Source organism: Parasteatoda tepidariorum, chromosome 7 (assembly GCF_043381705.1).
Source record: "Parasteatoda tepidariorum isolate YZ-2023 chromosome 7, CAS_Ptep_4.0, whole genome shotgun sequence".
NCBI lineage: Eukaryota > Metazoa > Arthropoda > Arachnida > Araneae > Theridiidae > Parasteatoda > Parasteatoda tepidariorum.
In genome coordinates, this window is record NC_092210.1 from 37,020,933 (window position 1) to 37,038,471 (window position 17,539).

The window sequence follows — 17,539 nt, forward strand, 5'->3', positions numbered from 1 at the left end:
TAATTTATTTTATCTTTTATGACTTTATTTGTGATATTTTTCTTCCTAATAGTCGCGTGTTTAAATATCATCAAAGATGGAAGTCATCAATAGATTTAAGTAATCTGCATATATTTAATCAACTATGATCTAAACATTCAAGTATATTAGATTTGTTTTGATCAATAATTTATCAGCTTAAGATATTCATTTTATCTCCATTATTTTTGTTCAAAACAAAATCTAGCTTGATAAGAAGTCAAGCATATTTGGATATATTTTGGTGATTCAGTTTTTATCATTTAAGCAATTTGCTGGTACACAGAGAAAAAATTCTGGTGAAATTACCGTTCTGTATAGTAATTAAACTTCTGATAAAATGTCCAAATTTACCGGAAGTTCTGGTTTTTAAAATTATAGCCCATATTAACCCACATTAAGTAGAAGATATGAAACTTAAAAGCAAATCTAACCGAATAAATGGATTTTATGCCGTGCTCTAAGGTATTATGATAAAATTATCGAATTTTACCACATTTACCAAATTTTATCATACATTATAAAACTATATTTTGTTGTTAATTTTACCAAAGTCATTACCAAATTGCCTCAGTAAAAATTACCGGGTTGTTTGGAGTTCCCCTAGTGCAAGAAACCCAGTAAATGTTTTATTCTGTAAGTTTTGGCCATACATTTTTCTCAGAGTACTTCTTAGAGCAAATATTACTTTTTTAGTGTCAGGTGTTTCCAAAATGACGACAAAAATCACTTAAATACGGAAAAATACAGAAATGTATGATTTGATGAGTTCTTCCTAGGAAATCAGAGAATTTGTGCTCACTTAGTTTAAAATTAGGAACAAAGCTCGTCACCAAATGAAACTATGTCGCATACTTATCCTAAATTTTATTTACTTAAGTATTGGTAAAAATGTTTTCGTGCTTCAAGAAATGCAACTATACAAAAAATATATATATATAGCTATTTTTAATTGATAATTAGAATGGGCGATTCATGATTAGAGTGTGCCACGTTGCTGCTGCAACTTATAGTAAATTTGAAATAATTGCTTCATAATTTATCTTGAACTTAAAAATAAACTTAATTCCCAAGCAGAACACAGCAATCTTCATCTTTTATGACTTCCTTTCTTCGGAATTAATTTTTTAAATTCTTATTGTTAAAATATCCTGAAGTGAACCTTGTTTCATGATTATGAGAAGTTTTTCGCAAATATAAGCCTGCACTGCTGATTTATTTTTACACTAACAAAAAAGCGAAAAAAATTAATAATTCACCGAATACTTTCAATATATCTATTCATTTTTAAGAATTGAGTTTAAATGAATTTAATAATTAAATACATTTTTGAAAATATCGATTTTTTGTAACTTCTTAGGAATTTTACTGACTTTAGAAACTAATTCGACAACAACTTTTTTAACTTTTTAGAAAAAATGTAAGTTTCATTACCAATATTTTAAAGATAACTTTTTTTCTCAAAATAGGCAGACAACGTACTAAATTTTTCTCTCTCATACAGAATAACTCACCTGGACTGAAAATTAAAAAAGTAATAAAACACTCAAAAATGCTTTTTCAGTTCTAACACATAGTTACGCTTCTTTGATTTTTCAGTTGCAAGTTTTCTGCATCGAACGATTTTTCGTGTATGGAACGTTAGAGAAGCTCTAACTGAAATTCTTGAAAAAAAAAGAATGGAATTTTATATTTTTCGAAATAAAATGGTTAAAATATCTTTCCAGAAGGAATATTTTATTTTCATCTGTTTATTTTACTGGAAGTTCATTTTATTCTTTATCACAGGAAATAAAAAACTTTATTTCTTATCAAAGTTCTAGAATTTTGGAATTTCATTAAACAAATGCACAAATTCTGTTTTATTATTTTACTGGTAACAATTTTTGTATATTTGTGGTTATTTTATATAACACATGATGTCATGAAGTAAAGATATATTAAAAATAAAATCAAGGTTAAAAATAATCTAAATTAATTTATTAAAATATTTTTTTAAAACTCATAAATTTTATGAAATAATGGGAGTGATCTAATATTATTTCCCAGCTCAAATAAAATTCATTAAAAATATATGTACACCGAAGAGCAATTACATTATGACCACCCTGCTAATAACATGTAGGATCACCTTTAGCCCCCAAAACTGCTAGCACCCACCGTTTTTTACCTAACATTATTTGTATTTCACATAATATTATGCAGTAATCAAAAGTTAGCTCTCCAAAAATAATTCCGGCTTACAATATTCATAACTTTGATTACCCAAATGATTTAATTAACATAATTTGTATTTCTAACAGTACACCGAAGAGCCATTACATTGCGACCAACCTGCTAATAACATATAGGACCACCTTTAGCCCTCAAAACTGCTAGCACCCGCTGTGGCATTGATTCTACAAGGTGCTGATAGGTAGTCTGAGGTATCTGGTACCAAGCGCTCACCAACTAGTCCTGCAATTCCCTCACATTGCGAGGGGGTAGCGTGGCAGCATGTATTTAGTTTTCCAAGTTGGACCACAAATGCTCTATTGGATTAAGGTCAGGTAAATTTGGAGGCCAAGACATGACTTGAAAGTCACTGGAATCTTCCACGAACCAAGCCATGACGATTCAACCCTTATGACATGGTGAATTATCCTGTTGGTAAACACCATCCCCCGCAGGAAAAACTGTTGCCATGAATGGGTGAACCTGGTCTGCTACTACTTTCAAGTAGCTTACAGACGTCAGGGATTGTTCTATGAGGATTATGGGCCCTAATGTGTCCCATGAAAACATTGTTCCTGGGCGAGAAATCATGAAAACCTGGGCGATCGCATTGTTATAGATGGAGGGTGGTCATAATGTAATGGCTCTTCGGTGTATAATGATGATAAAATATGCAAAAGTAAAGATATATTAAAAATGAAATTATGTGAAAAATAATTAAAAATATTTTTTTACATTAAATTTTATAAATGTGCTTATTCTACATAAAGAAAAACATTCTGGTAAAACTACCACATGTATGGTAATGACAGCGTTTCTGGTAGAAAGAATCTATGAATCTGAGGAATCAAACTAAAATATATACTGTATTCAAACCTTTCATTTAGTAATTTTTCAGTTAATATAGTAAGGATTTACAGAAAATTATGGTTTTTAATCCTACATGTTTAGTGGAAAATACAGACCTGAAAAGTAAATTGAACCGAATAAATGATTTTTATGCCATGCTCTAAGGTATCATGATAAAATTACCAAGCTTTTTTCCACACAATATAAAACCATATTTTATTTATAATTTTACCAAATTCACTACCCGAGTGCTTCGGTAAAAATTATCGAGGTTTTTGGTGTACTCATAGAACCGGAAACACGGTAAAGTTCACCATATTCTGGTACCTTTGAACATACTTTCTTTCTCAGTGTAATATTGTTTGGTAATTCAAACAAAATTCATAAAAAAATCATTATTATGTATTTAAAAGCAATCTGCGTTAAATAAATATAATGATAATTTTTAAATTTTTCAACTGAAATTTACTTGCGATGAATGTAAGATAATTATTATAAATACATTGTTTTATTCTTAGTAACTAGTTAACTAGTCTAGTAACTAGTTAACTAGTACTACTCTAGTATTTAGTAGAACTATCTTTCCCGTTCAGTTCTGAAATTTTTTGGGTTCATGCCTGGTAGTACAGTCCCAAGTTTACCTAGCAAAATGGATGTAGTTATCCAAGTGATTTAAATCATCTCAAATGAATGTTCCAATTATTGAATTTTTTGATATTCAGCATAAAATGTGTTATATAAGACAAATATTCATTTTGTTTTATATTTTGCCAAATGCTTTTAATTAACGGTATTTAGGGAAAAAATAATTTACTTGTTGATTTCGGCGTTTAGCATACTGCTACTTACTCTTCTCGTTGGTTCGGAAACTGATTAAAATTTCAAAGATTGCTCCTAAAGTATTTATGATACCTCTCTCAAATCTCGCTTCTACTTGAATAGGAAGTCGAACGAATTACTTTGTGGCACAAAAAAAAAATTAAAATGTACCCCATTATATTATTTTTTTCTACACTATTTCAAATAGTGTAGAGGAAAATAATAAAATTTGTTACTAATAAAATAATACTAATAAATTAAATAATGAAAATTCCTACTGTTAATATTTCCAACTTTCTATATGCTTTTCTCGGACCTGTTTGTAAACTAAAATCTGATTTTATCTCATTTATCTACTAAATCAGCATTGCCTGATATTGAGTACATGCAAGCATACTTTTTTTTTATCACCGTCGTTGAACAGCCGACCCAATTTTATGGGTTTGTGACTACTAATGTTCAACTCCTTCACCTTGTAATTTTGAACCCAATCCAGAAGACAAGGGAACTCCTGGATCGAGTATTGGGAGAGATTTGCCATCGTGGAGGACTTTTTTGATGGAGCTAACCCGCATTTGCGTTACATGGGGAGGAAGACCACGAGAACCTCCCATGGTTAGCCTGACGGTAAGGGGACTCTAACCCATGATCTGTCTACCACTGAGCATATTTCACGTCAACACTGTGGTCGGTGCAAGCCGGATGCGGAATTCGTATTGACTGGAATTGGAACCCGGTTAGCCTCAATGGAAGGCAAATGCTTTATCCCCTGAGCCATCGTGGCTCATGCAAGCATACGCTAATTGGTCCACCATTCTTTGACATAATTAACAAACATTAACTTTCCTGAAGCAAATCATTTCATTGTCAGTGTGTAAAAAAATACCGCCATTATATGGAATGTCCAGAAATTGTATTAAATCCCTGGCATTTCAAAGCTAAGTATCTGAGGATTGTTAGATTATGATGTGTAGTCATTGTATAGAATTATGGTGAAACATACATTAACTTTCATAAAGCAACTATTTCCTTCATCAATGTGTGAAGACTCCAAAATCATTTGGATTGCCCAGAAATTGTATAGTATCCTTGGCATTTTAAAGCGAAGTATAATGTCTGAGGATATTCAGATTGTGATGTGTAGTCATTGTATGGAATTATATACGAAACAAATATTAACTTTCATGAAGAAACTCACTTCTTCGTCTATATGTGCGCTGACAGTATACGGAATGCCTGGAAATTGTATAGAATCCAAGGCATTTCAAAGCAAAGTATACTATCTGAGGATTGTTAGTTTGTGATGTGTAGCCACTGTATAGAATTATGGATGAATTGTATAATCGGAGAAATTGTATAAGATGCCTAGCAGTGTGTAAGATATAAACTGTTTCACTCATTTCGAGATGTTTTTATACACTCTGTGACAAGGAATTTCATATATTGACTTATGCATATACTTATCGTATGCCTTATTCTTGAAACAAAGAATAAAATCTCTTAAAATATATTTTATTTCTTTCCATTATCATAGCAATAATTAAATTCAATCTTGCTTTTGCAGCTAATTAAAAAGAGGAATAAAAAAATGAAATTCAATTTTTTAATGACGGTAAAAATAATCTGTTAAATTTGCAGAAAAAACTGTCTGCTGTCGTGCCAGTATAAAACAGTTTATTTCACAAAGAGATATTGCGATTTAAAAAAAGGATACCTGTTTTTTTAAGAAGATAAATACTTCTATTTTAACAAACAAAACTCGTTATTTTAACAAACGAAACTTGTTATTTTTAACAAAAAAAACACTTATTTAAAAAAAAACTCATATTTTAACAAGAGAAGAAACTTTATAAAATAATTCTGTCATCATTGCAAACCGGATCAGTAAGTCATCATTGCGAGTATCAGGATTCGAATTATTCGGATAAAATAATTGATGAAAATAAACAGCAAGTTTAGAAAATAATCGTGAACGGATTTGAAAAAAAAAAGTTACCTTAACGGTACGCAAAACTGCATGGCAAAAACTAGAATGTGAATTGAGAGTTTTAATACGTTTGTGATTAGGGTGAAAAACAGTGAAGAACTGTATTGTAAAAAACAGCTTTTAAACTGTCAAACATACGGATAAATTCTGTAAAACGTTTTTGCAGCGCATGGGTAACGATTAAAAATAGAAAAAATTGTATTTATCCATATGCAGTTTTTTTGCTGTAAAAAATATGTTTTTTTTCCTACAGAATTTACAGTTATTTTTTTACCGTGTGTGAGTCAATTATGTGACTTAAAAACAATGTACAGAAAGCTTTTTGAAATTGTACAGCCTGTTTAAGCCTAACGTGGAAGATTCAGTAATCATCATCATTGACCATATTTGATAAATTTTAATATATAGTGAAATATGAACTGGATAAGAAAAAAAATACTGGTACGAAAGATGGCGAAAATTACGTAAAGTAGTTTTTGCTATCTTTCATTACTTCTTGACGAAGAAACTCCTAAAGGTTCTTAACACTATTCTTTAAACTATTTTAAAAACATTAGAATATTTCCCTAGTTATTACGCACTCAAATACAACCCACGCGTGAGCATTTTACATGTAATCTGGTATTTTATAGAAAAATAAGCAAAAAAAAACAGCAATTTATAATCTGAAGAAATTTCGTAATTACTATTACTTCAGGCAAAAAGTTCCTTCTGAAACAAAATTATATTATACTATTTCAAAAAAACCTTTAAGTATGAAAAAAAAAATTTATAATTGAGAAATATAATAACAAGCTTAATTGAGAAAAAATCTATTAGCCTAGTTATTAATATTGTTTTTTCTAAACAAAAAAACACTTTAAAAACGCTTTATTCTTCTTTATGAAGCCAAGATCCTTCTACACAAAAGCTTAAAAATAATTTGGACGCCCAGGATCGTTAAAGAGACATTTTTGTCTGCCCCTATTTCCATATTATTAACAGAGTAAAAGTTACTTTTACCAGCTTTCTATTGTTCAGATAAAACAGAGGGAATGCTAGTATCGACGTAAAATTAATTAAACTATACCCTCGCTGCTTTATCCTATCCTCTCAAAAATGCTCATTTTCTCATAAGACATGAAAATAAAAACATCATAAGTAATTCAACTGGAAATAAACTGAGCTAAGTTGCGCTTAAGTTAGTTACGAAACGCATCGTAATAGCGTACTTAAAATTATTTTTCAGAAGTTTTGAATAACGGTGTATGTATTTATGACTCAAGATCTGTTTAATTTTTTATTAGAAATGAAATATGCTAAGATTTAATCCTTTACAACCCTTTTGTAGTATGCAAGGTTTTAATATCCTTGAATAATAAAGCTTGACTGTATTTACATATTTTTTAATAATTTGGTAAAAGAATCTTTCACGAGTTTGCTAGCTATTTACCGGCCTTTTTTTTACAAAAGAGTTAAGAGCTTCAACGAGACATCAATGACGAGACAACGAGATCATACGTTGTTTTTCGAAACTAGAGAATTCTCATAGGTAGCTAATTATATCTAGAGCCATAGGAGAGATTTTAATGAGATTTGATGTGAACATAGTTTAATGTAAATAAACTTAAAAAAAAACGATTATAATACACACGCATGATCAAACCTAACACTCATCAGATTCAAGAGATATGGAGAAGTGTGTGGCCATCAAACGTGATGCCTCTCTAATGTCTATACCATCACTGTCAATTTCTTAGTAATCCACTGTAAAAATTAATTCCTTGTCCATACTTTCATATGAACTGAAGCAATATCGCCCCTGGCAGTTCTCGAGAAAAAAATTAAAAATACATACGTACCCTATGCAGGGTACTTGGTCCGGATGCGTATACCCTGTTTTCGGAACAAATATCTTGTACAGATAACTTTTCTAGAATTTGCATGAAAAATGCAACTTTCATGGAAGATTTGCAACCCATTCTTATTATCACACTATGAAAAATGTAATTTGATAAAACTCTGACAAAAAAAATTGAATTAAAGTGATATGCAAAAACATAAGCTAAGTTTGCTTTAAGTTCTTATACCTAAATCTGCTTTACAGAATTACCATACGTGGGTAACCTGTGATTCACTGAGAGCCGAAATGAAAAATAAGAGAAATAAAAAGAAAGATTTTATCGAAAATTGCACTGAGGGACATTTTTTTTTTTTAGTTTCCTGTTGCATGAGATTTTTAAGCAGATCTTAGATACTTTTGTATCACTGATTTCAAATCTTTCTCTAGGCAACAGTTTTTTTAATGACATTAAGTACAATTTTTGTCTAAAATGTACAAATTTAAAAAAGATATATATAACAGGGGGTTGCGTAAATGTTTCTTCAAACTTCTAGAAGCGTTAGAGCACATCATCAGGATTAAAATTGCATAGGAACCCATACCCGGAAATGTCATCATACGCCACTAGGGGTGCTTCTCTATTATAAACTATTTTTTCGGGAATTTCTGAACTTTGCTTGGTGCGTTTATAAAGTTGCTATCATATGCCAAGAAACTGTTTATTCTTTAATCGAACAAACAAATTTAAAATGAAGTGATACATTTTTAGTAAAAGAGTTGCATAAGTTTCTCAGTATTTTTTTAGCTTTGGTATCATTTCGTGCCACTTAGTTAATAAAACTGAAGAAAAAGAACATAAAAGCTCCTCGATACATCCGTCACGATTTTGATGCGGAATATGAAATCAAGATTCCGGGAGAAGGGTTAATTGTTGTTGTAACTTGAGATTTCTTGCAACTGGTGATTTGTGGTAGCTTGTACCTACATCATTCCTTTTTATAACTTTGAAGCAACTAGGCTGAAGAGCTTTGAGTAGCTTTGAAGCTGCTAGCCTAAACTCGATAAAGAAACTCTGGAATTGCCTTCATGACAATGAACTTCATGACACCAAAACTTTTTGAAAATTTAAAAATCGAATTGTTTGACTGTGATGACAAAACGGTTCCACATTAAACTACTGCTTTGTGAAATCTGAGCCATGTATATGAAAGGGTAGCAGTCATGGTGAGTGTTGTTAGGCCACGCAGATAGCAGTTGGAAGGCAAAAAATATTATATTAGCTTCACATAGTATATTTAAGACATTTTCTAGCAAAGGCGGAGCTCAAATTCGCACTCCAAAACTGTGTGCTTAAGGTTTTATCTTAGGGAAAGTAGCAAAGGAATTTTCCTCTATTTTGTTATATTAGAAGGGAAAAGGGAAGTCCCAAGGATTACTATTGGTTTAAGAACTAGCTCGAGTGATTCCCACGTAGTTTAAAAGGGAAGAATGTTTTTATTTAAATTTATGCATACTTTGGCTAAAAATAGATTTAGAAACAGGAAGTGACTTTTAACAGTGTGAGAAAGCAGTTCGACTTGAATAATTAATTAGTAATAAAGTAGGAGTTGTTTTATAGCAAAGAAACTAACATAAAAAGATTAATAGAAGCTTTTTATGTTACATATATGTAACTATTTTGAAAAAGAAATTTATGATAATGTACAATGTAGTTACACAAAGTTAATTCTATAATCAAACAACTTAGCCATATCAAATTCGGATGCATTTTTAAAATTTTCTCCAAAATTAGAATATACTAACTCAAGTTAAAATAATTTATGGCAGCTTAAAAAATGAACATTTTTATTAAAATAATGAACATCTTAAAAATTTATTGTTTCCTAGAAGAATTTAAATATTTAATAAGCTTTTATATAATAAATGCATTTATGCTTTCTAAGAGAAGATCTGCATTCATCAACTCAGTCCCGTGCTCCTCATTAGATTTCTCTCCATTTGAATATCTATGGAATTTATTGAAAAGTTCATTGATTAAAGGTCACTTTAATATATTTACTAGTCAAAATAGGAATTAAAAAAATAATCTAATTTTAATTTTATTTTTTTAAACATTTTTCGAAGAACTACAATCTGTTTATATTTAAATTTCATTAAGTTTAAATAAAACAGTGCAGAAAGAATATAAGTTTTTGAAGCTTAGAGTTTTATTTTCATACAGAACAACTTCAAACAAGTTAATAAACATTTATTTATCAATAAATTTTATTTAAAATGAGCAAGTTAGTTCTGATAAGTAAACAGTTAAAATTGAGCAGTTGCTTTTCACTAAACTTGTGAGCATTCTAATTAGAACTAAACCCTTTTGTTGCAACAGTTCATATAGTTTAATTAGTCATCTTTAGATCTCTGCCAATAGCTTTGGAATTTAACACATAAAATCTAATTTTTCTAAGAAATAAACCATTTAAGTTTTTCTTTCTTAAAAAAGAATTTATCAGTGAATTTCGTTTTATTTCATTATTCAATGTTGCTCTCAGTTTTTATTATCATCATTGTTGTTGTTGTTGTTGTTGCTGTCTATTAAGGCAGAGGGAGTGCGATTGTTCTTGTTTCCCAGTGTCACCATCTATGGCCAAGAATTCGACTTCTGCCACACCCATACATCACACCCGTTTATGCCCATTCAAACCTCCATTCACTAATCCACAGATCGTAATTTTGACCTGAACCAGAGAATGAACAATCTCCAATTCAGTACCCTCAGGGGTATAATTTGTTATGGGATTATGAAAAACTTTGTGACCCAGCAGATTTAACGTGCACCATTCACAATTTACTGCACGAAGAATCTTCGGTCTGCTATATTTGAACTCCCGTTCTCACGAGTGTTAGTCCAACGCCCTGCCAACCAGGCTGTCCCGGCCATTATTATCATTATAAAATGTATAAATTATTAAATTTATTAAACGTATAGCATCATTCAATTTTACATAATTGAATACATAATAAAATTGTATTTTTAAGCAGTATATAGATATTAACGTCTTCGGTTCTTTTGTAACAACGTTAAGCTATGGTTGGTGGATATCTAATATTACAAAAACTACTTCATCCTTTTATTAGCATCTAATACGGTTTTTAATGTGTATGGAAGTTATGTGTGTTAAAATGTGTTTCAACTCAATTAAATTTGCATTTAGGCATATTCCCTGAATACTTACTGGTTTTCCAAGCGTATTTCAGTTTTTCTATTATACTCATCTCATTGCATATAAATGAGTTATATCTTGTAGAATTAGGTATTTGAGAGTAATCTACAGCTAACTTAAATCTACACTAAGATAAAAGAATGGTCTCAAATACCAGAATATGGTAAAATTTACAATGTTCCTGGCTCTATGGTAACACTTAACAGCTCAGTAATTTTTACCGAAGATCTTAATTAATGAGTTTGGTAAAATTAATAATAAAATGTGGTTTTATAATGTATGATAATTCAGATGGTAAATGTGGTAAAATTTAGTAATTTTATCATGATAGGTTTGGAACCTGGTATAAAAACCATTTATTTGGTTAAACTTAATTTTGAGTTTTGTATTTTTTAGTAAATGCTGGTAATAAGAACTATTATGAAAACAAGAATTTCCGATAATCCGTTACCATATGAACGGTAAAATTACCAAATGATTGGCTTATTTTTTTACCAGAAATGTCAGTTCCATACAATACGCCAGAATTTTATTCTTGGTGTGCAATTGCAGTTCGATAAAAAAGCAAATTGCCTTAGGTGTAGGTTTACAACATGTAAGTTTCGATTCAAAAGCTAAAATTTCTTAACATCAGTGCACTGCTCACATGCTTTCTAACCAATGTTTGAGATATTTTTCTACATTTTACCAATAAATTAATTAAGCAAAAAAAAACTAAACTTTCCTCAATGCGAAATATTTTTAAACCATCTTTCACACTATAAAGATTCAGTAAAAATTATCATTAATCAGAAAAAAGATTTAATTAATCATTTTAAACATCTCTTTCTAAATTTTTTTTCATAAAAATTTCTTTATAAATAGAAATATCTAACGAAATTTGAAAAAAAAAATTGTTTTTCGATTAACTCAATTGTGCCTTATGTTTGTTTTTGGGATCAATTTTTGAATTTATATATTTTTCCTTTCAGACTATCCAATATACTGCTAAAAGTAAAATTGTTCAATCAGAAACGAGGGAGCTGGCTTCCCTTCAAAAAGGAAAAATCGATCCTGGTACAACTGACCACTGGAAAAATGAAATGCTTTATATTCCGCCTCTTCCCCCAACCAATCTAAGAGGATGCCATCTCATCAAAATACAATACGATGTATATGTAAGTAACATTCATAGCAAGTTTACATAAACAGAAAGAAAGAACATTAAAAAAATATTTTTGCAATACAAATTTCCTGTTTTTAACTTAAATAAGTAAAGCATCAGTATTTTCATGATAGAGATAACCAGACGGTTATAAATAATCGATGGCTTTCAGGTATTTAAAGATGATAAATGTTTTTGTATGAAAGCCATATATATAAAAAGTAAATACAGTTATTAAGAATTTTCCATTAAGAAAATTAATCTTACATATTATACTAAGAGGATAGACGAAAAAATGAATAAAGGAATTTAAAACTAGATAAAGTAGCGAAATAGAAAATTTTAAATAATTTCATGTTTTTATAATATATAAGACTAAAAGAAAAGAAAGAAAAAACGAAAGAAGTTAACAAAAATAATAAGTTTGATATGTTTTGCTGTAACTACATGAATGCAATATTAAAAAGCATTCCTTTTTGTGAAAATAATCGTGTTAGCTGATGACGAAATTATATCTTTTCATTATTTTGTTTTCGACTTCTTAATTCTTTTAATAATAATTAAAAAAAAATTTAATTATTATATTTAGTTATTCTTTTTCTTATCTTTTTATAAATCTTTATAATGCCCTTGTTGCCCTTCTTATTGGCATTACGTCATTAAATTAAGTAGTACATCTCATCAAAATATGGATTAACTGCATTCAGTGTCATCTGGTATAATGATGTTGCTCGAGGCTCAAGGCAATTCAATGATATTTAATATTTACAAAAACAAAGCTACTTTCTCCTGTACTTATATGTCAAAAGAAAAATCTATCATAAATATCTACAGTATTGGTGGAGCTGTTATCAGCACCAAATTTACTCTTAAGATTCTTTGTATCTATATAAGAACATATTTAGTATCAATTAAATTACCATGAAACACTCTTACCAAAACAAAGCATCTTCGAAGAGCTATAAAATATCTACCATCGGTATCAAATTTACGCAAAAAATACTTTGTACCTATATAAAAGTACATTTGGTGCTTATTAAAACTGCACCAATTACTATGAAGCACTATTATCAAAATAAAGCATCATTGCGTGTCTTTAATAATTGCCAATTTTTCACGCTCTCATACGCGAATGACGGTTCATTTCTCAATTAATTCTGCTTTTTTGAACATAGTTTATTATTTTACTTCAATTAGTAACTATTACTAAAAGTAATTATCGCTGATGGCGTCAATAGTAATAATGGTGTTTTTAATGTTTATACTCAACGGTTATTCCATTTCTCCATTAATTTTGCTTTTCAGTACAAAACTTTTTTGTATTTCAATTATCGTTGCTTTTAAATTATTTAATTTTATAGTAACACGTTTTAAAAGCATAACTATAAACAAAATAAGCACTTTTCAGATAACCTTAGAAATTATGATTTGGTGACGTATTCTGCCTATGCTACTACGATCACGTTGATTATGCAGATAACCTAGCATAAAAAATAAAAAATAATTAAGCATTACAGCACATACAATTAGTATTAAAAATATAATTCTAAAATCAAATCATCCTCTGTGATATTTCCCAGACCGTCGTCTATAGCTCATTGTGCAGCTCTGGAACGACTTAACATACCTACTTACCTACCAAAAATATCAAAAATCAAGCTTCGTAATTAGTTTACAATTGTATTCATTCAGTTTGATGTTGAATGTATTTTTAGAGCTCATGATACACTCGTGAACCGTTATACAGACGCACAAGTTCTTTATTTTATTATATATATAGATAGATAGAATACGAAATACTTACTCATGTAAAATGAAAAGTAAAAGCAGTTGTTGCCCACGATTACTTAACTGTTATGTGTTAATTACAAAATAACGTTAGGGGACTTTTTTTAAAGTTTTCTATGAAAAAAGTAAACAAAAAACAACTGTTTCAAGGGTTTTACTGAAAATGGCAGATTCCAATCAACCATGATTTTGAGAAATTTGTATGACAATTCACACCTACTATCTATATTTCATTTTCTAACGCATAAAATGAATTGGGATGGGCCAGATCTCTCAGATTCCGCTTTCAAAATTAGCAGCTGTGAAAATGAACGAATCTTAGTCCTCTGTCATGCATATAACTCTAAATTCAAGGTCTGTTGAGAATCTGAATGCCTCAATGTTTTCATAATTAAACTAAATAATCTATTACTTATAATTTTATTTTATATTAATTTTATTATTGAACTAAGCTTATTAATATAATCTGAATATGTACTTTCTTCATAGTTCATTCTGGAGCCAAAAGGAGTCGACAGGTTATTAAAATTACAGTTGCCAATAATGATAGCCACCTATCCTATAAGAAACAGCGACGGCACCTTACAACGTCGAAAAGGAACAAGCTACCCATCAACACTGCCAATATTTAGACCATGGTTGAACACTAGCAAACTGAAATGAAATCAACAGTTTCAATCTTAGCATTGCATCCTGCCATGAGACATAAAATATAGAGCTTGTATTGTACAGACTAAGCGACACTATTCATATAGTGTTTTAAATGTTTTTGTTTTTTTAATATCAAAGGTGCTTAATGACTTTGCATTCGAAAATCATGAAAATAAAGTTCCTCTGTATATTAGATTCGGAAAAAAATGTTACATGACCCGAGAATTACAATTTTGATACAAAAACCATGAACTTACTATTTAAAAAAATCTATAAAATGAAACTAAAATCAATCCACCTCTATGTCGTTTTAGAGGAAAAGGGTCATTTTTGATGGAAAAATATATCTTGTTTAATATCATAGAAGAGTCTTTTTACAATACAATCAATATTTAAAAGAAAAACCGATTCTGCGTATAACGTCAAAAAAAGGGGTAACGCCTCTTTTAAATTTAAGATACCTGCTAATTCAAAGGCATTTACTTTAGAGGTTAGTTGATTGTTGCAAACAGTAACTATTTATGTTATTACTGTTTCTAAAACATGTATGTCAAAGACAACAACTATAAAAACATGGAGACTAAAGTTACCTCTCAGTATGGGGTAACTGAAATCAGCTGTAAGAATGGGATATTCCGCTTGCATTCATTGATGATAGTGCCGTAGCAAACTGGTAAAATAAATGTACATTACTGCTCAAAACAATTATTGTTAAAAATAAAAGTGAGAAAAATTTCTTTTATTTTTTGACATTTTTAAGTTTAATTAATTTACACTAAGTACTTCATAAAATGTAGTTATCTAGGTTCAATAAATAAGCTCAAATAAAATAGTAATGCTTAATCTATTGATTGTGACATCAGGCTACAGTAGCTACAGTGACATCAATATTTATATCCACCTTACCATTTACTATCAGGAGCACATAAATAGTTTCTTTCAATTTAGAGCATTTCCGAAGGAAAATAAAATTATCCTTATTTTATCCTAGCCATAAAAGTATCGTTTGAAATCAGTTTTAAAGATTTTTATATGAAACTCAACTTAAAATTACGAGTATGGTGAGTAGTTATAAAATGTTAACACGTGATCAAAAACTTCCATAAAACATGGAACTGATGACTTGAATGTTCACAATTTTTCAGCAAAATGGTTATAGTTACCCCGCTGTCTTATGTAACCCCAGATCAGGGTATAAGTGTCTTTTGTTTGTTTGTTAGTTTTGATGATTTTAGAAGAAATTATGAATAATTAAAGTTTTAAATTTTAGAGACTCTTAAGCATACACGCTAAAGTAATACGAAAATTCTGTTTATATTATATAGCTAGCATATGAAATGTTAAATATTTAAAGGCATTTTCCTGCTATTGTTATCTATCTCGAAGTTCCATTATTCATTTAGTCAGTCACACCTAATTGCTATGTACATTAGGTGTCAAGCTTACATAATCTTGCAAAAATTGCAAAATTAAACCTTCAGAATTGTATTTCTCGGTACATTTATCTGTTTTTTGCTTTTGCTTCATCTTGTGCAAGGTTTTGTTTTTGATTTTTTGCTATACAAATTTTGTGTTGCAAGGCAATCGCCTATTTGTTGACGAATGTGTCCCGGTAGACAGAGTCAACAAATAGTCGGGGGAAAAATTACCTTATTGTGGCTGCATTATTTAAAAAGAAACTCTGAACATGTTCCCTTTTAACAGCTTAATGTATTTTCAGCTGCTTTATGTTTACTCAAGTAGTTTTAAAATAATTTCCTTTCAGATGAACCCTATTGAAAATAGTTTTAGTAGATGAGTATTTGATGGAACATTCGTAGTCTTTTTAATCTATAGCAAAAAAAAACTATTAAGATAATATTGAAAAATTCTTGAAAAAATTCTATTGAGAAACTTAACTATTAACAAGCTTTTATAATAAACAATGTTCTTACAAAAATTATCATCAATTGAAAAACATTTTTACGAATCGAGTGAAATTTTTGCTGCATGTAGGAAAAATTGGGAAGGAGGTATGCAAAAAACGTTTATTTAAAAAAAAAAATAATAATAATAAAAAATTGCAAAATAAAAAAAAATTTCATATCGAAATTGCTTAACATTTTCATGCTGTTTTTTTCTACCATTTTTCTAATAAAGGTATAGAATGTTAATGATGTCGACTTTTTTTTTTTAACTTGATTTGTAATTGCTTTCAATTTTTACTGTTTTAATGCCTATGATATCAAATTTTGTTCAACTCCATTTAAAGAGGCTTTTAGTCACTTGTGTTTCTCTGCCATCAAAACTTCCTGTTAAACACTCTGCTTCATCAAACTCAATTACTACAAGATATACCAGAGAAAGTATGTTTTTAATATTGTGCCTCCTGAAAAGTGTATGAAACAAAAATAAATTATTAAAATGTAGTAAAATATTACTTCAAGAAGTTCAAAACTATAATTAATGTCGATATAAAAAATATTTTCTTATCCATTTCATTCCTCCGAGTTTTTGTATTTGTATAAGTTTTGAACTAAATAATTCTTATAATTTGTAAATAAACAATTTAATTTCAAAAATATTTGTTTCTTGATAATTCGTCTGAGTCATAATTTCCATAAATTATTGCGTCTGATTTAAACGCTCACGTTTTTGTTATTATTCTGTTGTTTCATCTACGTTCATGTAAAAACTTTTACAAATCATAGCAATTAAGAAAATATTAATACAAAACAAATGAAATAAAACAAAAATACGACCACCGAAGCCGACGTCTTCAGGGGGTACCGGCCCCGGTAGCCATTAAAAACAAAACCATTTCTATTTGAGGGAGAAGCAAAAGCTTAAAATATCTCCCTCAGTACCCCTATGGTTTTGTATAGAGGTCCAGGAAAAACAAGATACATTCAAAAGAATAAACAAATTACGAAAAGAAAATCAATAAAAATCATCAGAAAATTAAAAACTCACAGTCACAGGTCAAGAATCAACTTCAAAAGCGGAGGAAAAGAAAACACTAAAAACTGAAAAACAACGCCCCCTATAATAATGCG

The 17,539-nt window shown here is 29.6% G+C and overlaps 1 protein-coding gene across 1 annotated transcript in view; it reads left to right on the plus strand.

Moving 5' to 3' along the window:
* Positions 1-17,067, plus strand: part of LOC107455634 (arrestin domain-containing protein 4) — a 78,124-nt gene extending 61,057 nt beyond the window's left edge. Inside the window, exons 5-6 of the mRNA XM_016073268.4 lie at positions 11,893-12,078; positions 14,343-17,067. Of these exons, the coding sequence (XP_015928754.1) occupies positions 11,893-12,078; positions 14,343-14,516 (360 nt within the window). The 3' untranslated portion in view covers positions 14,517-17,067. The remainder of the gene's footprint in view (positions 1-11,892; positions 12,079-14,342) is intronic.
* The last annotated feature ends 472 nt before the right edge of the window (positions 17,068-17,539 follow it).